Here is a 24635-nt window from a genome sequence, read left to right on the forward strand (position 1 = left end):
TGTCAGTCTGACCACCTGCCATTTGTGTTTTGGGGTCACAGAGTTTAATAGAGTGTGACTGTAGCTAATATAGAGTGTGAATGTAGCTAATATAAAAAAATCAGCAGCATAAGGGTGGTGCCTGTGGCTTGAGGAGTAGGATGCCAGCCCCACATACCAAAGGTGGTGGGTTCAAACCCAGCCCTGGCCAAAAACTGCAAAAAAAAAAAAATCAGCAGTATGTAACAGTATTGCTGACACTTATTAAGCATTTGATGTGTTTCGGGGACATGTTCTTAGGTCCTAACCTGATTTATTTTTTCTAAAAAAAGAAGAAAAGTAAAACAGTTTTTATTTGTTCTAATTTTCACCAAAACCGAATGAGATAGGCGTTCCACATTGACAGATAAGAAAAATGAAGCTCAGGTAAGTCAAATAATTTATTCAAGTCATCCAAGTAGAAAATTAAGTTAATTAAATTTGGGGATTTACATATTCTGCTTTTGTATGTCTTAAGTATAGATAGATATCCCCGGGAATGGAACCTGAACAAACAGCCTCTCAAATTCCATGCCAGTTGTTCTAATATAAAGTGAACTCTCAAAGTTACAGCAATTCTGAGATAATAACAGCGAACATTTACTAAGCACTTAAAATGTAAGACGCTTTGTGTACATGTTAGGATTTAATCCTAGAACGACTTTTACCTCCATTTTGCCAAGAAATAAAGAGACAGCTTATGGTAACTGGTAGAACTGGGACTCACAGCTCAATCTTTCAAGTTTGGAAGCCATATGCCCTTTACCATTCAGCCAGATTGCAGTGGGAAACTGTCGTGGATGGTAAGGTGTAGGTTATTTCTGGAACACCTAAAGACTGTGGTAAAGACTGTGATGGGCTTCAGAATCAAAGACCTGTGTTCAAATATTATTATTTTCCTTTCATAGATTTCTAACTTTTGGCAATTTACTCAAATTTCTGAGCTTCACTTTCCTTGGATATAGAAATGATAAATAGAAATGATAAAACCTAATAAAATAGAAATGACAAATATCTACTTTAAAGGATTAATACAATCCTCGAAACAAAGATAAATAGCACAGGTGCCTGGCAGATAGTCAGTACTCAGTGTTAGAGTGAGTTGCCCAGGACTGCTTAAGACATTCTTGCAAAACAAGAGAGTCTATTAGAAAATTGGTTCACTTTAAGGAGGTTAATATTCTAAAATCTGAATTTACAAAATAAATTAATTGAGAAGTGATTGTTTACTTTTAGAAAGTAATCATGCTATTTTAATCAGTGTTTTTTTTTTAATTTGAATATGCATAAGAATCAATGGGAGAGCTTTCTAGAAATGTGTCTTTCTGGGTCCCAGCTCCAAAAGGTTTTCTTTTCAGTAGTGCTGCTGGTAAGCCATTTTAACATGAACACCCTCCCCCTCACAGGTGACTTTCGTGTGGATACTTCTTCCAGCAGGCAGCTTGCAAAATTTCCTGTGTACTCTTTTTAGCTCTTTATGATGGAGAATTTCTAGCATATAAAAAGTAAACAGAGGACTCCTATGTATTGGATTCAGTGTGATGAATCCTATGTATTCATTAACCAGCTGCAGCAAAGACCAACCCATGGTGAAATCTGTACCATTGTACCTCTTTTTACTCCCCACCCATGTTGTCTTTAAACAAATCACATAAATTATTTGATCTATATGTTTGCCTATGTATCTCTAAAATATAAGGACTTTTTAATAACATCATATATGTACTATGATAAAAAAGAGATAATACATATAAGGGCTCCCAAAAATGTAAGCCATGATATTTATTTGGACTGCCTAGTACAGTGCCTGACAAACAAGAGATGCTTCAGAACGGTCATTTTCATTGTGAATCTAAATGCCGTTTCTTAACTGATAAAGGGGAAAAAACACAGTTTTCACTGACACTGGGCTACAGTAAAATCTGTCTTCTTATCTCTAGGTTGAATATACTTCAGGCAAGGTTTTTTTCACCACTTGTTCTGACTTGAATGTGCTGAAGAAATTAAAATCTGCAGAAAGACTATTTTTGCTTATTAAAAAGGAGTTTCCCCTTACTGTTTCTTCTGTAAGTAAAGGTATGAGGTAAGCCTGTTGCACATGTGTTGTGCTCCACTGTTCTGCTTGGTATCTACACATCCAGCAGTTTCACATTTGTAAGATTCAGTGATATGTGTGGGACGTTAATTATGCATTTTCTGTATTACCTGAATATCATCACCTGATTGTAGTAGAATTTGTCTCTTTGTAACCTGCTGCTTTTCTTAACAAGTTTTTAGTGTCCTAAAGCACACTTCTGTGAGAATAGGATCAGCCACCTTCTGTAAGGATATATATGGTCAGTTGCATTTATTTCAATTTAGAAACATATAATAACCCCTGAATACATTATTTTAATAATAAACTAGTGGAAACTTTTACCTCATAAATTTTAACTGAGTGATAGAATTGGAAAAATAGTACATAGAATAATTTTCTATTTCTGGGAACTTAATTTTTTAATAAACTTATACCCATTTATTAAGCATTACAACTAAAGTGGGCATAAGAGATTTCTTGTCTATTCCCTAGTATTCTAACTGTGCTGCTGAAATAACTTAAGGATCTTGATAAAAGCAGCCTTAAGCTTGGGTTTGATTGCTTATTGTGCACAGAGGATCGTGTAATTGTATAGTTTATAAAAACCTATTTCAGGAAAGATTCAAATAGCATAAAATCAAGAACAAGAAGAAAAAAATTGTTTTAAAGCAAATCCCAAGCTGTGATACTCTGGGGTCAATATATTACAGTTCCTCCCAGTGTTCTGCACGTTTCTTTAGGAAACTAGAGTAATAATTTTTGGATCATCCTGATGACCCTTCTTAATCAAGAAAAGATTAAATTTTATAAGCATGCTGGCAGTTACTAAGTGGGTTATGTATCTGAGTTTGGGGATTTCTTTCCTTCTTTTTTTTTGAGACACAATTTAGCTCTGTCACTGAGGGTGGAGTGCAGTGATATCACCACAGCTCAGTGTATTCTTAAACTCCTGGGCTCAAGCAATCCTCCTGCTTCAGCCTTCTGTGTAGCTGGGACCACAGGCATGCGTCATCACGTCCAGCTAATATTTTATTTTCATTTTTTTAGAAACAGTATCTTTCTATGTTACCCATCTGGCCTCAAATAATCTTTCTACCTCAGCCTCCCAAAATGCTGAGGTTACAGGCACAAGCCAGCACATCTGGCTCCTGTTCTTTTTTCTTTAAAGTTAATTTTCATAGGCACAGTTGCCATCATTTCAAAGATTGATACACACTTTAGGAATACGCATCTACTGAAGAGATTCATTATTACAGGACATATGACATAGTAATTCTATAAGAACTTCAACATAATTTTAATACTGTATATGCAATATAAGAATGAACTTTTTCTGTATGATATTCTTATGATAAATGGAAAATAAATTCCAAATGAAAATGAAGTTATTCATATAGCAAACTTAACAGAGCTAATTTTAAATAAAGGTAATGGAATTTGGAAGTGATAAATGTAATAAGTGGTCTTTAAAGCTTCAACATAGGATAAACTCAAGATTTTACTTATTTAGGAAAAATATTTAATGAAATACAAAGATTTATAAATGATGACCCAGAATGTTGGTTGAATGCCATTTCAATTTGGAAAAATCTTCTTGAACTTGATGCAAAAAAGGAAGAATTTCCTCACAAAGATGCTAAGCTGCTAAAAAGAAAAACAGGAGACAATGAAATCATCACTGCTAAGAAATTAAAAATAGAACAAATGCAAAAGAAAGAAGAGAATAGGAAATGCCAGCTGGAAAAACAAATAAAAGAAGAATCTCTGGAGCAAAGAGATTTTATCACTAAAAGAGAAAATTTTCAAGAAGAGGAATTTCAGGGGGATACAGAGAAAGCAGCGGTAACTCATGACCAGAACAACTTGACTTTCAGAGTTTCTTGTCGCTGCAGTGGAACTGTTGGAAAGGCATTCACTGCCCAGGTATGCTTCCCTCCCCACGTGGGGTCCTGGTTTTTAAAAAAATTACTCTTTCGATTTAAAATAAGGTGCAAACCTCTAACAGAACCAATAACCTAATCCAGACAGATAATCAGGCCTAATCTCATATAATTAGCCACCTTTAAAATGCGTTTTCCTTTTTTATTTTACTTCAGATTACTTTCTGCTGAAAGTTTCCTTAAACTTCATAGATGATGTCATTTTCATTTGGAAATCCTAATTTCATAATCCTCAGCTTCTGTGGTTTCTCTTCAGTTCGGTTCTGTGCGTAGCGAGTTCTGTGCTTCTGCTCCAGGCCTGTATATGAGATTGTCACTGGCACCTAGGCTACAAATACATGAAAATACACATATGGTCCCAGCACTCTAGGGAAGAGAGAATGTCACACACAGTTAGGGGCAGGGCAGGTAAAATGCAGCCTTACCGCCTTGATAGATAATGCTTCAGTGTAATATTTTAATGTCAGAACCCTAAATTACCATCAGATAGTCTGATTTCATTTTCCTGTAGGCTACTCTGTTAGTTTTTGCTTATGTGAAAACTCAAAATTTTTTATTTTTACTTTTCTTATCTTTTAACTTGCTACTTTTCCAGGAAGTAGGAAAAGTAATTGGAATTGCTCTTATGAAACAGTTTGGATGGAAAGCAGATTTGAGGAATCCAAATTTAGAGGTAATGAATGTTTGTTTTATTTCATATACTTGTAACCTAGTCTTTAAAGACAGGGTCATCTATTCTTACTTGCTTTTCAGTTTTACTTTACAGTTTTTAAAAGCATGTTGACACGGATCCAGCTGTTGATTTTCTCCTTAGCAGTAGAATAGTACAGATAATTTTGCTAGTAGTTTTCACTGTGAAAACATCTTAGCCAAACAAGAACATTTTGGAATGAAGTTGTTTGGTCATAGTAGAAGAAAAAAACATTTATTGTGAGGTTGGTTGCGGAAATATTCTCCACAATCTCTATAAATCATATAAGTCTCTTTAATGAGAAATTCTAGCTAATGTTAAAAAAAAAAAAAAAAGAATAACAGTGAAATCAGGCCTGCACAAAATTGAATAGTATGTTCATAGTGGCTATGTTAAGGTTATGGGATTATATAGGCTTTTTTCCTATATTACAAAATTCATAAGATTACACTATTTCTTTTCTTTTTGGGGTCTTACTTTGTCACTGTTGGTAGAGTGCCGTGGCATCACAGCTCCCAGCAACCTCAAACTCTTGGGCTCAAGTGATCCTCTTGCGAACCTCCCAAGTAGCTGAGACTACAGGCACCTGCCACAACGCCTGGCTGTTTTTAGAGATGGGGGTCTTGCTCTTGCTCAGGCTAATTTTGAACTCCTAAGCTCAGGTGATCCACCTGTCTCAGCCTCCCAGAGTGCTAGGATTACAGGTGGATGCACCATTTTTGATTAAAGAACTAAATTGGCCAGATGGAGTCAGTCCAGATAATTTTTTTCTTGGTGAAAATTTATCAATATGGGAATAATTATATTAAAAATAATTTGGAGATGAAAGGCCTGGGGATTAAATGCTCTTGAGTTTCAGAACAATGGAATATTTTATAAACCTTATCAGACTAGAAAAGTAAGGAAGATTCTAACTTGTAAAATCTTATGAGCCACAAATTACATGAGGCATTTAAATCCTCTTCATGGCCTAGTGGGAAAAAGGAAACAAAGAGAGGCAAAAGCTCCCCGGTAGATAAGAGAGAGACAAAAGGTTGCCCTTACTACTCTCCACATAATTTTTGGCCTAAAGAAAGTTTCTGTACCCTGAAAGTATTGGTAGCTTGTGATACCCCTGTGTGGCCTTGAGTCATGATTGAGGTTAGGATTAGGGTGGATTTAGGAGTTCTTCTCTAACCCCAAATGCTGAAAAGTCTGATCCAGTTATGATAATTTAAAGACTCTCTGGACAGAAAGTTGATCTTGAGTTCTTGATAATGTGATTCTGTATATAACTTGTATCCCAAATTTGCCTTAGAATTTTTCTATGAAATGTTCTTAAGATTTATCTTGCCTCTGCTTAAGAAAAAAGATTATGGAACATTTTTCCAGATATGACAAATAAGGCTTTGGAATTTCTTATTAAAATCTAGATCATAAAAGTTCAAAATGGAAATTTTCAAATTGTCAGTACTTTAGTAATCAGCTTCATACGCATTCTAATTCCTGTGTTTGTTTTTCAGGTCTTTATACATCTGAATGACATTTACTCTTTGGTGGGGATTCCTGTGTTCAGGTAGATACTGTATTCTGAGCTTTAGGTTTGTCTCCTAGGAGAGTTTGGAAAATTAAGAACTTTATGCTTTTTATTTATAGTATGAAACACTGATGTAGTAGAGGAGGCTAAAGGCAAAGCATCTGAGTTCTTTCTCTGCTGAAGCCAGTAGCAGGGGTCCTCAAACTTTTTAAACAGGGGCCAGTTCACTGTCCCTCAGACCATTGGAGGGCCAGACTGCGAGCCCTGGGAAGAGTCGGCTGCTAAGCAGGACAGGCAATGGCTGCAAAAACACCCAGCGGGCCAGATAAATGTCCTTGGCAGGCTGCATGTGGCCCGCAGGCCGTAGTTTGAGGACCCTGCGAGTAAAGTGTTTCCATGGAGCTTAGGGGATATGACTTGAACTGACCAGTTAGAGCTGTGAAATATTAGATCATGGTAATTCAGTGATTATAGGATTAATACTCAAAATTGTATCTTATATTTCTATTAGACATACAAGCCTACGTTTAAGTTGGAACTTTTAGTCTATGGACATCTTGGAGTTTTAACTAATATAGAAAATATGGCACAATTCTTTAAATTCAGCTTGAACGTTCTCCAGACTTCATTGCATTATTCTTTTATTGCTGTGAGGTTATTACTAGTTTTGAAATCTTCAGGCATGTCCCTAGTCGCGCAAAGTACTAAATAATAAATGTAAATGATTTGTTTCTTTGTTCAGAAATATTTATTGAACTCTCATTGAGTGAAGAGTACTTTTTCTAAATGCTTTGGGGAGAAAGAGCTAGTTGAATGAAGATAGTGATTTCCAGTTTTGTGGGAGCATATAAATATTATTGTCATCTTCTAAACATTTTATATGTATAATACTGCTCATATAATATCAAGTTGTTTAGATACCCTTTTTCTAGATGATTCTAGGCATGGGATGTTTTAAAGATCATAAATTCCTATGAGAATACCACATTTGCTTAAGATCACATTTATGTATATAAGCCTAAATCAGTATATTTTAAAAAGGGCTTCAGATTATTATAATAGCTTTTATCTAATGGTGAGCTATACTAGTTTATTAGCACAATGCTGCTATGCTAAGAGCACTGTAGGCATCTGAGAAATGTCAAACAATTGATTTCTTACCATGTGCCACTCATAGGGTAGGCTCTACTAGCATCTAGGTTACAAAGAGATGAGCTTCGTAGAAGTTCTTGTTCCTATAACAATACTTCAACCCCACCAAAGAGGTCAGCCTAAGTGTCTAGAAAGTTTACTCAGAACATCTCCTCCCTAGCATAGTGCTAATGTATTGAAATTCTTAGCACCAATAAAAAGAAATGATTTTTAAATTTTCATTACATATAAAAATGCTAGATTTTGTGTTCTTTTATTTAACAAATATATATACCTTAGATTTTTTAAAGATGTTAAGCTTTACTATTTAAAATCATTGAATCCTTGCTAATAAAACTCAAGAAGTAATGCTTATGCCATCTCAAATAATAATTGATAATATGCCTAAAAGTTTACAAATATATATCTGAAAATCAAGACTTAGAGTTTGAATGAATGGTGGTTGAAATAATGTTACAATAGATGATCTGTGATTAATCAGTTTGACTGCCTAGGCATAGGAAAGAAACAATCTCTGTGTACACATGTCAGTGAAGAATAATAATTGGCTGGGATATGAATAAAGGGAGCCATGAAGACTTGAAGAGCAGATAGCGCTGGACAAGAGAAGTGGCAGTGGGTATCAGAAACTGCACACCATCAACAGAAAAAAGTCAGAAATGATGACATCCAGTACAGCCATGAAGTTTGAGGGTTACATAAAAACTGGTATCTTAGTAGTTCCTAAAGACCGTGTTGGTATTAGAGCTCTGCTTTCTTTAGAGACCATGTGGATGTCAACACCACATGGCACCATGTATAGCTGTGGAATGTAGCACAGAGGATAGGAACTGTGGACTTGAATTCTACCTTTTCCACAAATTGACTATGCAAGTATGGCAAATTATCATAGGTCCGTGCTATAAAATCAGGAAAATAATAATACCTACTGTATAGCTTTGTGGTTGGGCTTAAATGAGATAGCCCATGTAAAATACTTGGTACTATTTCTAGGATACAGTTAGTGCTGAATTAATTTCAGCTGTTTTATTTTTGAAATAGTTTAGCAACTAAGAAATTCAGTTACTCTTAGTTAAAACATCTATTGTGTACTTACTATATGCTAAGCATTGTGCTAGACACTCAGCATTCAAAGATGAATAAGATGGGTACTAAGTTCAAGGAATTCAGTCTAGTGGTGGAGCAGATGTGATAAATGCTGGACTAGAGTTAAGAAGGAGGGCCTAATTCTTTTACAAGACAAGTGAGTGAGAGAACTTAAAGAAGTGTCCCTAAGAGGATGTTTGACAGTAATAAAAAGTAAGGTTCTGCCAAGCGGACAAGAGGAAGGAGAGGACCTTGCGGGCAGGGACCAGCTTGTGTAAAGGCACCAGATACGAGGAAGCTTTGGCATTGATGTGAGGGATGGCAGCAGTTTCAGTGTAGATGGGACAGAGAATGCATAGGGAGAATGGTAGAAAATTAGCCTGAACAATCAGAAATAGGTCATGAGGTGTCTCGTGAGCCTGATAAACAGCTTGGATTTTATTCTAAACACAGTAAGAATTTGAAGCAGAAAAATTATGATTAGATTTGTGATTTTAAAAAAAATTACCAAGGAAATTATATTTTAAAATGAAAGGGAAATAAAAAGCAGAGAGTTTAAGTTCTTGTTAGTAAACTAAGGCAAAATGGTGGGTAACAAAGATGGCCATGAATTCAAGATAAAGTTAAGGAAGGTTGGAATATCTGGTATTTGATGGGCAACTAGTAGATACGGATGTTAGTCATTGACCCACAAAATGTAGGAATAGGAAAAGTGTATTCAGTGAAAAATGTCCATGTAGATACTTATAGTTACAGATCTGGAGTTCAAGTCTATACTGAGGATATAGTTACAGTATCCAATGTATGGCTAGTCAGTGGCATAAGCAAATGTATCAAAGAAATGTATCAAGATGTGAAATCCTGGGAAAGGAGAGTATGTTCTGTTTATACCTTTTGACTTTGCACTACCTGAAGTCCAGATAAAAACCACAAAGTGTATATTTGAAGATGAAGATCTCGGGTTCAGGTAACAGTCTAGGCGAGAGATATAGATTAGCATGTCTTTATCTTGGTAATAGATGGTGTATAAGAGAAAATAGAGAGTAAATGCATCTATGTGGAGAAGATCGAAAACCACATTTATTTTCATTTAAAAGATTAGCCAGGTGCTGTGAAATTAGAACAATATTTTTATTTTCAAGGAGTTTATTTCTGAACACTGTCTCCTCAAATTAATTTTATTATTCTGATATCATGAAGCCTTTTTGTTCCAGTAATAGCAGATCGGTTTTGCCCAAGTTTAAGCAAACTAAGAACATGTTCATTTTTGTCACATATTAATAGAAATAGCTGCCATAAAATAACATTTCTATATTAGTAAAAATATATACCTAATTTTTGAAACTTTCAAAGGTTCCCCATAAATCCCTGCTACATAGAATAGCATTTTAAAATATATATGGGCAAAAATAGTGTTCTATACTGCATCTTCTTTTTTTGATAGCTAGAGTACAAACTTATGTGTTTTATAGCAAGACGACTGCCAAGTTTACCCTGTTGAAGTAAAATTCATTGACTAGAATATTTTATGGTCTGTCTGTCTGCCAGTTCACATCCCTGATTCCGAGTGTATGGACACAGTATTATAATATTTACAATGTGAATTGCTATTTTCTGAAAAAAACTTTACTCCCTTATATTTACCATGCAAAAGTTCCCCATTGTAACAGGGTGTATACAATTGTAGTTTATTTGAAAGGAATATATCATCTAATTTTAAGATTTTAAGAGGTTTACAATTAATACAAAACCAGGATAACTTAAAAGTCAAAGGAAAACGAGAAAGAAAATGATGCAAGAAATGTTTACTATTCGCATATCTGGAATTCTGTTGATAGTCTTTAAGAAAGGTTCGAAGAACATTGTAGCGTTTTGTAACAATTGTAGAAGAGCTGTCTTAGTGGGGTTGGGAACAAGCCTACCCCAAAACATGCCATAAATTCTGGAGATCATATTTTCATCTTACCAAAAATGTAGAAGTGAACTAAAAAAGCACATTGAAATTCCTGAGGAGTTGCTTCTTATTCATTGCATTAGAAAGGTAGAAATAAAGCACAGTATTTTTAAAGTTTCTGTGAAATCTGGAAACACTAAGAGTAGCAATGCTAAGATAGAGGATTCAGTATGAAATTGTACTTCACGGAGACCAGCGACCTCATTTGGGAGTTGTCTGCTTCAGCGCTTCATTCAGAAAATTATTTTAGACAATGCAGTGTCATGCTTCATTTCATCTTTATAAGGATGCAGATGAACAAAAGGCAAATTACAAAAGGGACTTGTTATAGAAAACAGAAATAAGGGTTAAATCCATCCAGCCCTGCTTCTCATCCTGCGTTGGTATCACACAGCCATGTGCATATTGCACTTGGTGACTCTAGACAGCAAGAAGAGGTCTGTTCCATATGGGAAGACGGGGAAGTGCAGAAAGTTCTCTCCCTGTGTGATTAAATGTTTATAAATCAGACTCATTAAATATTAATGGTCTAAAAAATCACTTGTCTGAAATACCACATTGAGTGGTTAGACAAGGTGCCCATTAGAGAAAGCATTTTTGTAACAAGGTTGAAAAGTCTTTAATTTAGGGAATACTTTAGTATATGTTGGAAGAATATATTAGAATGATTCTGAGATATGAACAGGTTAGTCATTTTTATTTATGTCCTGCTCTTTAACATATAGAAGCATGTGATGTGTAATCACGTTCTCTTTGCAGGGTTCCTTTGGCCAACAGGGCTTACATCAGGACAGCTGGGCTGCGAGCTACCATAGCATGGGCGATGGCATCTCTCGCTGAAATCAGGGTAAGAACAGTATTTCATTCTCCTTAATAGTGTCTTCCCATAGGCAACTGACACAGTCTCGAATGGATGTTTGGTTTACTTGCTTTCTTTTTCTTACCGCTTTTTTTATTCTTCTGTTGTTGGAATTCCACTTAACTGCCACAGTGGTATTTTGTATGTCATTGAACTTCTGAGTATTTTGACTATGAAAAAACAGAGTCCAAAGTTAGCTACATTTTATTTTTTCTAGTTTTTGTGTTACATTTAGAAGATGTGGCTTATAAAACCTCTATTTCTTTTTGTTTGTTTGTTTGTTTTGAGACAGAGCCTCAAGCTGTCCCCCTGGGTAGAGTGCTGTAGCATCACAGCTCACAGCAACCTCCAACTCCTGGGCTCAAGCGAGTCTCCTGCCTCCGCCTCCCAAGTAGCTGGGACCACAGGTGCCCGCCACAACACCCGGCTATTTTTTGGTTGCAGCCGTCATTGTTGTTTGGTGGGCCAGGGCTGGATTCAAACCCACCACCTTAGTTGTATGTGGCTGGCACCTTAGCCACTTGAGCCACAGGCACTGAGCCGAAAACTTCTATTTCTTAAAATTAAAGTTTCTCTCTATAACCAAGATCTTGATCCATTTTTGTAATGGTCTGTAGACATAAGAAAATTTTATTTTCTAGTAAAGAAATGTCCTAGATTATTTTTGCTTACTGTGTTACTATCTGCTCCATTCTTAAAGGTATTTCTAATTGTGTGTATGGTTTTTAAAATTATTTTTTAGCTTAAAGGTATTTGAAATCTTACTGTATTTCCCCATTTTTTAGTTGTCAAGTTATCCAGCCGCTTATGATTTTTACTCGGTATTGTTACATTAAAGTTCTCTTTATCTTGATTCATGAGTCTAAACTTAAATTTCACCATTTTACTAATATTTTTTCTCCTGTTTGTTTGCATTCACCTAATGTTTCACTGCCGTTGCTTTTTTTGTTTGTTTTAAGTATTTTCTTAAAAACACACAGCTGTCTCCATCACCACTCTCATCTCTTTCAGTGAGAGGATTCAGGAAGTGCCCTGACAGAGGCCCTCGATTGCACTCCCCTGCTTTTAATCATCCATGACGTCTTACACTGTTGAATTCTCTTATTTTTGCTCGTTTGATCAGGTTACTAGCTACTCAGTTCATTGTTCTCCCTGAGGTTGGAGATTCTCCTTTACTGTCCTATTCCAGTAAGTTCCTTTTCCTAACTAAGTATCTTAATTAAACACTTGTGACTTTGCTCTTTAAAATAGAACATCAGCTATTTCGTCTGCTGCACTCTGTTCTTAGCACCAGAGCACTCTGGTTTTTCCCAGCCTCCCCTTCTTCCTCCTAAGATGTGACTTTCAGCTATTTTTTCTCTTCTCCTCCCTAAGTGAGACCTTGGAAACACTTCTGCCGCTTCCTCTTTATTACAGGTTGGAACTTCCTTTAAAGTAAGCCTTTTCTGTTTTAAAGTTCTTAGTTGGGACTTAAGTCCCTCACCATTAAGGTAGAATCGTGTGTAACACGTGCATTTTCGTTGCAGGATGTGTGGGTCCTTACCCTTTCTTTGTTCTCTTTATCTTTCCCCATTTGAGGCCTCCATTCTGGTTTACTTCTCATTTGGTTAAAGCCTCCTGCTAGGTATTTTACTCAAATGTAGTGTTTGAAAAATGTCTTACCTGAATTCCCTTGTATCTTCAAATTTCTTTTCATCCCAGGTCTTAGCTGGCTGGGTACATCAGTCTTGAGTGGGCAGCTCTTTTCTCCCAGAGATCTGCAGGGGCTATTCCATTAGACAATCAGCTTCCAGTGTTATAGATGAGCAGGTGGGGACAGTGGTTTTTTCTTTTCCTTTATAGCTACTCTGTTTTTTTCTGCTTGGAAGCCTGTAAGATTTTTCTCTTTAATCTTAAAGTTTAGGAACATTACCAGAATCTGCTTATGTATGTGTCTTTTCTGTTCAGCCCAGAGCTTGGTAAGTTTGACTGCCTGGGTTCTAATTCTGGCTCCACCACTTACTGGTTGGGAAGCTTTGAGCGAGATACTTCACATCCTGTGTGTCAGTTCCTCATCTGTAAAGTGAAAATAATAGCAGTGTCTCGTAGGATCATGACAGGATTAAATGAATGATCACTGATAAAGTGATTAGAACAATGTCTTGCACATAGAAAGTGTCCAAGTATTAGGGGCCATTATGGTAATAATAATTAAAGTTATTATTTGTGATTGATAATAATTATAAAACCAGCTCAAGTACTCTTTTTTCTATTATTTAATTATTATTGCCTCAACTTTTTAGCAAAGTTAACTTTAAACTGTTTTCTTTTTTTACTTTTGAAATTCCTGTTATAAACATGTTAAACTTCCTGGCCTTGTCCTCAAGTCTCTTACTCTTTCTTATCTAGTTTCCATCTCTTTATATCTTAGCTCTGCATTTTGATTTATTTTTTAACCTTATCTTCCAAGTTTAACAAAAGTCACAGAGATATGCTCTATTTTAATTTATTTATTTTTATTTGTAGCTTAAAAACCACATTTTCTTAGCTTTGGAAAGATGTATGTGTTACATTTGAGTATTTCTAAAAGCGTTCACTTCTTTTATTCAAATTCTTAACTGTCTCTTCCAAGAGTTGACAGTTCTGTTTTGGTAGTTAGTGGTTCACTAGGTGTAGGTTCTGCTTGTTCTGCCTGTTATCTCACTGGCTACTGAGAAACCCCTCTCCCTTTAAATATGCCCTTATTTTTTCACTGTTTGTTGGCTAACTAGGGCTAAGGTATGGTCATTAATGTATTTTAAATAGCCAGAATCCTTTAAGTGGTAAAAGGCAAGAGGATCTCTAGCGCCCCTGGGCTCAGCAGTGTAAGGAGAATCTGACAGCCCTGCTGAGATACCTGGAGGAAATTTCTAAATTCACGGGTCTCCCCTGTTGTCCAGAGATTTCAGAAGACCAGGCTCTCCCTGGTTCCCCTGGTTCTCCTTCTGGGCTGCAGTGTTGTTCCCTAATCACTTGCCCAGCCCACAGCAAGGAGGGTTGGGCAAGTGAAGTGAAGTGAACCACCCTGGTTCCTTCTTCTGGGACCCCAGCGGAGCCCAGGGTTTCTCTTAGCATCGGTTGCCTCTAGGTCTGGCTCAGTGGAAGTGAATAGCCTGGAGTTGGGAGAAAAGGAGGAAGCTGCTTTCAGATTACCACATATTCATAACCCATGATTTTCTTTTTTGATTAAAATCTTTAGCCCACATTTCTTTTCGTATAAGACGAGAGGTATGTTAATTTTTTTCCACACTGCCAGTATATCTCACAATTTATATTTAAATGCAAATTTACATCACCACCTACAAATTTGAAATGTTATCTTTGTCTTGACATAAACATGTATTTTTCAGAAAAGTCAAAAATAAATGATCAAAAATATCCACAGGTAATGTTCTATAACAATTTTTTACTATGAATTTTCCCTGCTAATCCCAAGATAAGAAATGTCTCTCTACCTGTGATCACTGGTAGAGGATGCCGGTTAAAGCATGTAAGAGGTCATATGGCAGAGTCCCTGTGGAGGGAAGGCAGCCACGGCCCACAGCGGAAGAGATCCCAAGATCTACCCTGATCCAGGGCCCTCTTTGGATATCAGCTTCCAGAGTTTGCATAGACAGCTCAACTTGGCTAGGCCAGTGCTCTAAAATGAAATTTCAAAATGGATGTTAGATATTTTTCATGTTTACTATAAATTGTTCTCCTTCCTACATATCATAGCAAGTAAGGAAAGTTAAGTTCTATAAATCTTAGTTATCGTTATAAGAATAAAGAAATACTTTTCTACTTTAGCCTGAATCCACAAACGTCATGGATAGAAAAGGTACGAGGTAAAATGAAAATATTTAAAGATCGCTCAGGTCTGATTATATCATTGAGCACAGAGCATGGGTGGAGGTGGGGGAAGGAGCACAGTGTTGGTACATTTCGAGGTCTTCATAAAATGAGTTCCTTTATAATTATTAATTTTAAACAAAATTGCCATTTAAATTGCTGTTCCTTTTACTTACTGCCCCTTCACGGGGGATCCAGGTGATACTCTCCTCGGAATTTAGTGCCAGAGGAAAGTTTCCCTCTCCTGAAGAACATTTCTTTCTTTCCCTTAGGTATCCTACGGCTCTGACCGAAACCTGGCTGTCCACTGAGGACTCCGCTTCCTCTGTAGCCATATCCAGTGTTAGATGTCTTCTCTCCCACAGCCCAAGTTCCCTGGGTCCGGAGGTGGGGTAGGTCCTGCTCACCTGCTGCCCACTGTGGAGGATGGTTTCTTATCTTCTGCCCAGAACCTCTTGTGCCTTTGAAGCACATGTCATCCGATTATCCTGGGCACAGGCAGACCGTTATTCTTGTCTGTCTTCCTTGCGGTCGCTCTAACCACTCAATAACTTAGTTTCCTGGCTTCCCTCCTAAAGACCTGCCTTGTTGACATCCAGACCTTGTCACACCTAGAGCACCTCCAGTCACTGGACTCGACCAGCTGTCCTTTAACTAGCCCCGTCCTCATGCCTCCTTCACAGCTTGGATTTCATGTGCTAGCAGTGTAGTCATTTCCTTGCCCATAGTTTTAACTCTCTTGCTTCGGACTTGACCTAAATATTAGAATCAGAAGATAACCTCAGCATGTTCTCACCAAATCTGCCAATTCATTGGAATCTGTGCCCACATATTGTCTTGTCATTATAGTAAGTGAACTGTCCTTATTCCACCCTATATGCTGGATTCTATTTTTCTTGCATATCCAGCGACTTTTATCTCTACTTGGTCATTGCCATCAATTGGACACCTGATGAAATACCTTTCAGCTTAAGTAAAAACCCTCTCTTAAACCCACATGCTCCTTCAGCTAACACCCCTTTTCTCTGTTTCACTTCACAGAAAAACTCTTAAAAATCATTGTCTAGTTTGCCGTCTCTACCCCCTTTCTTCCCATTCTCTTTTGTACTTACCACTGTGAGGCTTCATCACCATCCCTTCCCCAGAACTGCTCATCTTACCCTCTGAGCACTTTGGCACTGCGAGCGCTCTCCATGTTGACACAGTCTCCTCACCACTCTGGGTTCCGCGTCTGTGTCAACATGTGCCACTTGTCAGCATGCACGGCTGGATCTTCAGTAGGTAAGTGGACCACCAGGTCCGGTCCGTAGACCTCTAACCTGGCTTGCTGCCTAGGTTCTGAGGCTAGAAGCCTCACTCCCAGTTCTGAGGCTGTACATACCATTCACAGACTGGCTGGTGTTCACTGTTCCCTAATTGCCATCTGTACCCTGCACCTCTGCTTTACCTCTAGACTCCCGTGTCCAGTGACTCACTTGAATCTGCACGTGGAGCTGAAGAGGTATCTTGAGATTAACATGTCCAGAACTGTACTTTTGTCTCCCTTAAAGCTGCTTCTCCCTAACTCTTCCTGTCTCAGAAGCAGGCAACTCTAGTCTTCCAGTTCCTCAGGTCAACGTCTTTGGTCACTCCAGATAGTTGTCTTTAACATTCCACATCCAAACCACCCTTTTGGCTCCACTTTCTGACACATATCCAGAATTCAACTGTTTCTCACCACTTCCAACAATACCACTCTTAATTCAAGCCACCATCATTTCTTGTCTGGACTCCCTAACACTCTTACCCTCTGTGCTGTCCTCAGAGCAGCCAGAATGGTCCCTTTGAAATGCAATGTCGTATGACTCCTCTACTCAAACCCTCCAATAGTTTCCCATCAGTCAGAAAAGAACCTGGATCCTTACAGTACCTACGAGATCTGACATGATGTGATTCCTAGAGTGGGACTGCGTAGTTTTCCCTCCAGTTTCCTCTTATACTCCCAGGCGCAGGTAGGATTACACTTTCCCTGCTCCTTGAGACTCAGTGCCATGTGATGACCATGCGCTAGTCAGATAAATGCTAGTGGAAGAGAAGCATGTCCCTTCCAGGTGGCCCCTTTCTGAGCCAGTACACAGCTTGTCATGCTTTCCTTCCTGCTGCCCTGGTGAGGGCAGCACTCCAGATGGTGAATACTTCATCAATTTGGGTTCCAGAGTGAGGAGCAGGAGCCCAGGTGCCCTCCTGTGAACAAGTAGCACGAGCTGCGTGTTTTAAACCTCTGTGGTTTCGGGGCTAATTACTACATGCTGTACAATTCAGCCTTCTTGATGGAATTCCTGGGCTGTGTTTCTGGTGCTGTCACCACCTTTGCCATTTGCTCACTGTGCCTTGGCCATAATGGCCTCCTTCCTAATCTTTAAACACGCTGAGCACACTCTTAGCTTAGGTGCTTAACTACCTGAGATTCCTAATAAAGTATAAAAAGGAATCTTTACTCTTGAAATACTGATTCCTCGAGTTTTAGGTTTCTTTTATAACACTATGATAGAATCCATTAATATTTATTTATGTATTTTATAATTTATTAATATTAATACCAAATTAATATTTCTATCTACAGGCTGGTGCATTTGTTTTAGATCCGATGTGTGGACTTGGAACAATACTTTTGGAAGCTGCTAAAGAATGGCCAGTAAGTTCTAAAGTTTTGTAAAACAAGCAATATATTTACTTTAATCAGTATGTATATATAGTCACCAGTTATTTACAAGTGGATTGTATATTTGGGGAGTATTATTAATTATTAATAGTAGTTATGAGTTATTCACTGTAGTCAAATTATGAAGGATTAATTAAATTGCTATGTTACTTTTTTTAGAATACTAGGACAAATTCAGGAAAATATAACAGAATTCCAGTAATTTGCCATGATCCAGACTATACTAATCCTGAAATTCTTTAGGTATTTTTAATTATAAAATATTAACATACTTTAAAATTATAACAAAAACTTTCCATTTTGTGCTATTAAATATCATTTTAAAGTAATACTCTAAGTTTGTTTTAACATGAATTTTAAAATCTACTAATTTCATTTTCATCATTTGAGAAAATGCAAGTATTTTATTAACTACATAAAATATGTAATAGTTTTAAACTTAAAATACGAATTTCTTTTCCTGTAGGATGTGTATTATGTGGGTGCTGATGTCAGCGACTCACAGTTACTAGGTGCATGTGACAATCTGAGAGCTGCAGGCCTTAAGGATAAAATTGAGTTACTTAAAGTCTCTGTTATAGGTAAGATACTACAAATGCAAAAATTGGAGATAATGAACATATGTAAATACTTAAAATTATAGTATAAAACAGGATCATTTTCCCTGTGTGAAGACTTGTTTTACCTTGTAATGTATCTGTGAGGTTAGCACTCAGTTCACTTCCAATCTTGTAACTTTCTTGTTTTCACAACATTCATGATTGGGAAGTCAACACTATATAGTTTTCATAAACATGTAAGTAAAAGTGTGCCTTTTTAAAGAGTTTGTTACATCTGATTCATTTCTCATAACTAGGGATCAATTAATATAGGAATAAAGAAAGCAGTATAATTTTTAAAACTCTTTGAATTTTAAATAAACTATGTGAAGTTTTCTGAGTTATCTTGCCTTTATGCCTCACATTAGATCCCTGAGATACACAGATACCGCCCATCCCAGTGTGCTAAGCCAGTACTTGAGGGCTAAAACCAGGAACGTCTGCAGCAAATGGGACAGTTGGTCCCTGTGAGGTGGAAGGAAAATATTGCACACTATTACACTGAAGGGGAGTCAGCAGAATGTGACTAGGAATCAAGTCTGAGTCCAGTCAGAATAGTATTGCCCTGAGATCCATGGTGTTTACACTGTTCTAGAGAAGCCTCACATTCCTTGTTTTATTCCTATTCCTGGAGTACACCCCCTCCTTTAAAAAATAAGCACATTTAATTCCCCAGTAAGAGTAGGTCTCAATATCAAACCTGTAATCAGGAAGAACACAGTATTGCTTATATTTTTTATTCTAATAAAACAGTAGTAATGATGAGTATCAACAGTAGAAAATATTAGAATAACTTTTGTGTAAAAGCATAACAAAGCAGCCGCAAAGAAGAAATGGGTGGTGGAGAGCTGATTGCTCTTTGCTGCTAGAGACTGGGGTTTTAGCCGTTCTCCCAAGGTTTTTAATAGGACTCTGTACATAAGACCCAAGTTTCTAGAGCAGAGTGCAGTGTGATTAAACTGACATCAAGCTTTCATTAACCCTAATTTCTTTAAGAATGCTGTTTCTTTGCAACTGTCAAAAAAAACCCAAAATCAGTTCACAAATGGTTCCAGAGCAGTGGGTTTTCAGTTTCTTTACATTTTCCAGAGCACCTTGCAGGTGAGAGCACTGAGGGGCAGAGCACTGACTTGGCCATCTGACCTCTGTTACACTCCCAGCTGCACTTGTACCTGTTTTCCATCTGGGAGGCATTTTCCATAAGATTTTACTTTAAAAAATAAGCAAAAATGTTGTACTCTCTTTAGAAAAAAAACAGAAGTGGAGTAGCAGAGTTTCTCTCTGGCAGTAGGTAAACAAATAGATCTCAGTTTTTGAAAGGATCATTCTTAGTTTTCCTCATTGTCACTTAGAAGACTAACCAGGGTGAATATTAACTATTTAATAATTAGCCCTTTGTTGCTCCTATTTTAGAGGTAGACAGTCTAGCTAGATAAAAGCATGATGGCGTCTGGGCCCACAGAGGTATTCATGACAGTGTTGAGATGAGACCAGATACAGACCTTGAAAGGTAACACCAACAGGATTTCTTGTTGAGTTGGATGCAGAGTATGAGAGAACAAGGGTAACTCTTAAGTTCTCTGGCTTGAGCCAGCCAGAGGATGGAGCTGTCATTTACTGATGCAGGCAAGTCTGAAGGGGGAACAAGTGAAGAGTTTTGGACCTGTTAAATTTCACATTGTTGTTAGACACCAAGAGGAGATACCAAGATGTGCTCAATATGCAGATCTGGAGCGTAGGGCCTCACCAATACAGCTAATCCCATTAGATTCATGAGATTACCCCAGAAGTGAGTGTAAAAAGAAAAGAGGAGCGGGCCCTGGAGCCCTCAGGTGCTTGGATTTCTGGAAGGTAGTGTCTGGTAAAGGAACAGGCAGTGATGCAAGAGAACAACTAAAAGAATCCGAGAAAGAGAATGATGAGCTCTGTCAACTGCTGCTCATCGGTGAAGTGAGATGCAGCCTCGTGATCCCGAAGCCAAAAGCTGTTTACCTGAAGTGGGGGCTCCTGAGGGAATGGGAGAAAATAAGTTAAGGATAACTAGTTTAGAGCATTTTCTTGAGCCATTTGGCTGGTAAGGGTAGCAGAGAAATGGGCAGAAACTCAAAGGAGGGATATTGAAAATCAAGCAGGAATTTTTTGAAAAGAGAAATTAGAATTTTTTTAAGTACAGCAAATTTGCATGCTAATGATGACATAAAAAAGAGGAACTTGACATGATGCAGGATAAAGAAGAGAATTGCTGTCTGCAAGGGAAAGGATGGGACAGTGCACAAGTTGCGGGGCACATACCCAGGCTCGTGGGAACAGGGAGCACGTACCCAGGCTCGTGGGAACAGGGGGGCACGTACCGAGGCTCGTGGGAACAGGGGGCACGTACCCAGGCTCGTGGGAACAGGGGGCACGTACACAGGCTCGTGGGAACAGGGGCACGTACCCAGGCTCGTGGGAACAGGGGGCACGTACCCAGGCTCGTGGGAACAGGGGGCACGTACCCAGGCTCGTGGGAACAGGGGGCACATACCCAGGCTCGTGGGAATGGGGAGGCCGAGGGACAACAGAAGCTGTAACAAGTGGCACCAGACCAGCAGGTATTAGTGCATGTTTCCCTGGTCCTCTGGCAATACCGGATAGTATCATTTTTATTAGTTATCTAAAGACTTTACAAATCTGATACCCTGGTTTACATTTGCCATTATTTGGCTGCTGCTGAGATAAAAGGTTTTTCACATCATTTATAGATTATTTTTAAATATATTATTTGTTTTTAAGAAAACACAACCTTTTAGTTTTTGAAGTTCCGTCTAAGGGAACTGTGTTTTGCTAACATAGGGGCAAATATTAACTTTTTAGTAATTAGCCTTTTTTGCACCTACTGTCGAGGTAAACATTCTAAAAGCAGTTGTATTCTTCATTAATTTAATCTTGCCTTTAAGCGCTCTACTTATAAATACAGTTTAGTATGCTGAGTCCCACAAAGTCTTTATTTAACATTGACAGATTTGAGGATCTCCCTTATACAACAGTAACCGAGAGCACGCGTGGACCTCAGAGGCAGACTGAGTGTGAATCGTGGTTCCCCCATGGTTCCTTGACTGTATGGCCTTCAGCAAACAAACAAACAACAACAACAAAAAAAACTGGAACTCTCTATATTTTCTTATCTGTAATATGAATAGAATAATACCTAGTTTATAAGGCTATGGTGAGGATTTATTACATGAACACACAAAGAACAGTTGCCTGCCACACAGCAAGAGCACCTGTCAGCATTGACATTTCTAGGAAGTTAGTAATAGACCCATCATGATTTATGTTTTTGCAAAATCACAGCCTTCGTTTTGTGTGCTTAATGACTTATTTTTTTCGACCTTTTTAGTACATTCTCATTGTTTTATAACCCTCTACTGGTATAAAAAGAAATGATCATTTAACATGGAGAAATCTTACGTATTTGTTACTAAATTTTAATCATGAGATTTTGAAATCAAAAGACTATTACAGGTTATCTTAGGAAACAGCAATTTTTAAAAAATCTTGAGCAGCGCCTGTGGCTCAAGGAGTAGGGTGCCGGCCCCATATGCTAAGGGTGGCGGTTTCAAACCCAGCCCTGACCAAAAAAATGCAAAAAGAAAGCAAAAAATCTTCTTATATATTTTCAGTGTAAGACAGAAGCTGTAACATATACAGATTTGAGCAAAAGAAACACATTTATGGTTAAGAATGCCAAAATTATAGCTAGATAATAGGAATAGGAAATGTTTTCATTCTTTCCATTAGACACCGTACAGCCTTTCACATATCACTCAAGCCATAGCTGATGACAAGACTCTTGGCAACAACCGTGCTTTATTCTCAGGTGTTTCCACCCTTGTAGTGTGACATGCTGCTTTCAGGACACCCATAAAATTTCATGACATGGTGGTTGTTTTCTCTCATATGCTAGTGTGTCTCCCCTCCAATACCTGTCCTACATCTTTAGCTTGGCCCCCAGGGTTCCAGGCAGGTGTCTTAGGGCCCATGTCATATTCAGCAAGATTCATTAAGCTGCCAGGCTTCCGATCTAGGGCATCAGAGGGAAATGTGGGAAATGGTGGGTTAGGTGTACATGAAACATTTGTAGGAAACAGGAGATACAAAGCTCACCACAGAGTCGTGTGCTCTTACTACAAAGCCTTTATTTTATGATGTACGTCCTTTTTTTATTGTTTGGCAGTACTTCTATTTTGTAATAAACTCAGTACCAGTAAGTTTTTAAAAATGCATTTTTAATGAAAAAGTAAGTACTGAGTTTCCATTTCTCAAGATAACTAATGTTGAACATATAACTTGAGTATGGTGTTTGTTGATATTTACTATCTACTATGAGGGCCAATGGTGATATCACTGATCAAATGAAACACATCTGTCTGTGGAAGCATCTAGCATTTATTTCAACACTTAGTAGTTATTTTAAGACTACAAAGCCAACTATTAATATTTAGTACCTGCAGCTAAAGAAAATGCTTTTTAAATGACACTCTGAAGTCTTTCCTTTTAGATGAAATGGCTGTTCTTCCAAATTGATAGTGCTCAGACTAGTTTTCTTATGCACATAAGCAGAACAAAGCTGGTGCTCCTAATATGCCAGCTCCCTTAGCAGACAGCCTTGCAGTTATTTAGATGTTGGCAGTTTTGTATCAGTGCCATCAGGTGATTCAGAAAAAAACTAGGTAAGTTGACTCCATTAATGGTTCAGATTTGGGGGGAGGGTTTCCCCAGTTCTTGGAAATTCAGGAGGTTCTTTTTTTTTCTGTCAAAATGAAACTTCTTTTGAATGATACTATAATTACAGATCTGTCTGCTTATCCATTAATTGGGTAGATCACAACATCGTGATAAATAGTTAATAGTCTTGGTAAAAGCAAAGCAAAGTCCTTAGAAGTTAATTTGGTCCCCCATGTACTCTACAAACTTGTGACGTTCCTCCAAGTGAAATAGAAATTCAAGTTATCAAAATAATTAACACTTTTAGTTTTAAAAATATACACAGGGTAACTGAACTGCAAACTATTGTGATAAAAATTTTTGAATAAAAAGCATACCGTAGCATGGCAGTACACTTTCTGTCTTTGCTTGCCCATCTAAAAGTTTAAGCTTTCAAAGAACAACTCTCTTTATAAAATCAGTCAGAATTTCCTATGAAGGTGTTGCAAGTATGAAATGTCTGATTTCCTTAAATACTTTTTTATTATTATTGTGAAGGTATATCCTCATTCTTTCAAATGCATGTTTTGGCTAGTGATTATCTTTGAAATTTTTTTTAAGAGCAATTTTTCTGAAACCATGAATAAGTCAAAAATTTGTGTTATTTTCTAATATGAATTCCATTGTGGAACCAACGCAGCACAGACAGCTCCAAATATCAATAAAATATTTGGGAAGTACGTAGCTAACGAGCACACAGTACACTGATGATGGTTTGAGAAATTTCTTTCTGGTGACTTTAATCTTGAAAACGGGCCATGTGGGCAACCTGAGGTCGAGGTGGGTAGTGATGAGCTGAAAGCTGTAGTGGAAGCGAATCCATTCCAACTTATACAGCAGTTAGCAACAAGGTTCGACTTTGCTATTCCAGCAGCATTGGACCATTTGAAACAAATTGGCAAGGTAAAAAACTGGATAGATGGGTGCCACATGAATTAAACAAGCGTCAGAGGAGATACTCTCTCAGAGCTTGCCTTTCTTTACTGTCACAACATAAAGGGGCACTACACTGTGTCGTTACATGAGATGAAAAATGGATTCTTTCTGACAATTGCAAGAGTTTGGCATAATGGTTGGGTGAAGATGAAGTGCTGAAACATGGTCCAAAGCCACATATTCTTCAAAAAGAGCTTATGGTGTTTGGTGGCCCAGCGCTGGTATTATCCACCACAACTTCATGAAACTTGATGAATCAATAACATGTCTACTGCAGCCAGTTGTACAAAATGAAGATGCCTGTGGTTAAGTACCTGAGACTGAGTGATGGAGACAGGCCAATCCCCTTGCAAGACAATAATAATATGAGCTTTTTTTTTTTTTTAAGAAAAAATAAGTTACCTAATTTTGGTTGTATTTTATTCAAAATATGCTGGAAATCTGTAATCAATTATGTATTCAACAAATGGAGTACCAAAAATTTTACCTTTCATTTTTTTTTTTTTTTTTT

General features: G+C 37.6%; 1 protein-coding gene and 1 long non-coding RNA gene across 3 annotated transcripts in view; one reads left to right on the plus strand and one right to left on the minus strand.

Moving 5' to 3' along the window:
• The first annotated feature begins 1771 nt into the window (after positions 1-1771).
• THUMPD2 (THUMP domain containing 2) overlaps positions 1772-24635 on the plus strand; it is a 37991-nt gene continuing 15127 nt past the window's right edge. Inside the window, exons 1-7 of one of the 2 annotated variants that reach the window (XM_023516674.1) lie at positions 1772-2094; positions 3606-4018; positions 4631-4708; positions 6229-6281; positions 11194-11281; positions 17745-17816; positions 18310-18424. In XM_023516674.1, coding sequence (XP_023372442.1) covers positions 3800-4018; positions 4631-4708; positions 6229-6281; positions 11194-11281; positions 17745-17816; positions 18310-18424 — 625 coding nt within the window. In that variant the 5' untranslated portion in view covers positions 1772-2094; positions 3606-3799. The remainder of the gene's footprint in view (positions 2095-3605; positions 4019-4630; positions 4709-6228; positions 6282-11193; positions 11282-17744; positions 17817-18309; positions 18425-24635) is intronic. The other variant, XM_023516675.1, reaches the window with a different exon arrangement.
• On the minus strand, positions 11316-14192 carry LOC111727139. Its single transcript, XR_002774764.1, has 3 exons — positions 14169-14192; positions 12956-13348; positions 11316-11463 (listed from the first exon to the last, which is right to left on the minus strand). It is a non-coding gene; the product is annotated as an uncharacterized LOC111727139 (long non-coding RNA).

Source organism: Otolemur garnettii, unplaced genomic scaffold (genome assembly GCF_000181295.1).
Source record: "Otolemur garnettii isolate 467f Iridium unplaced genomic scaffold, OtoGar3 scaffold00095, whole genome shotgun sequence".
Taxonomy (NCBI): Eukaryota; Metazoa; Chordata; class Mammalia; order Primates; family Galagidae; genus Otolemur; species Otolemur garnettii.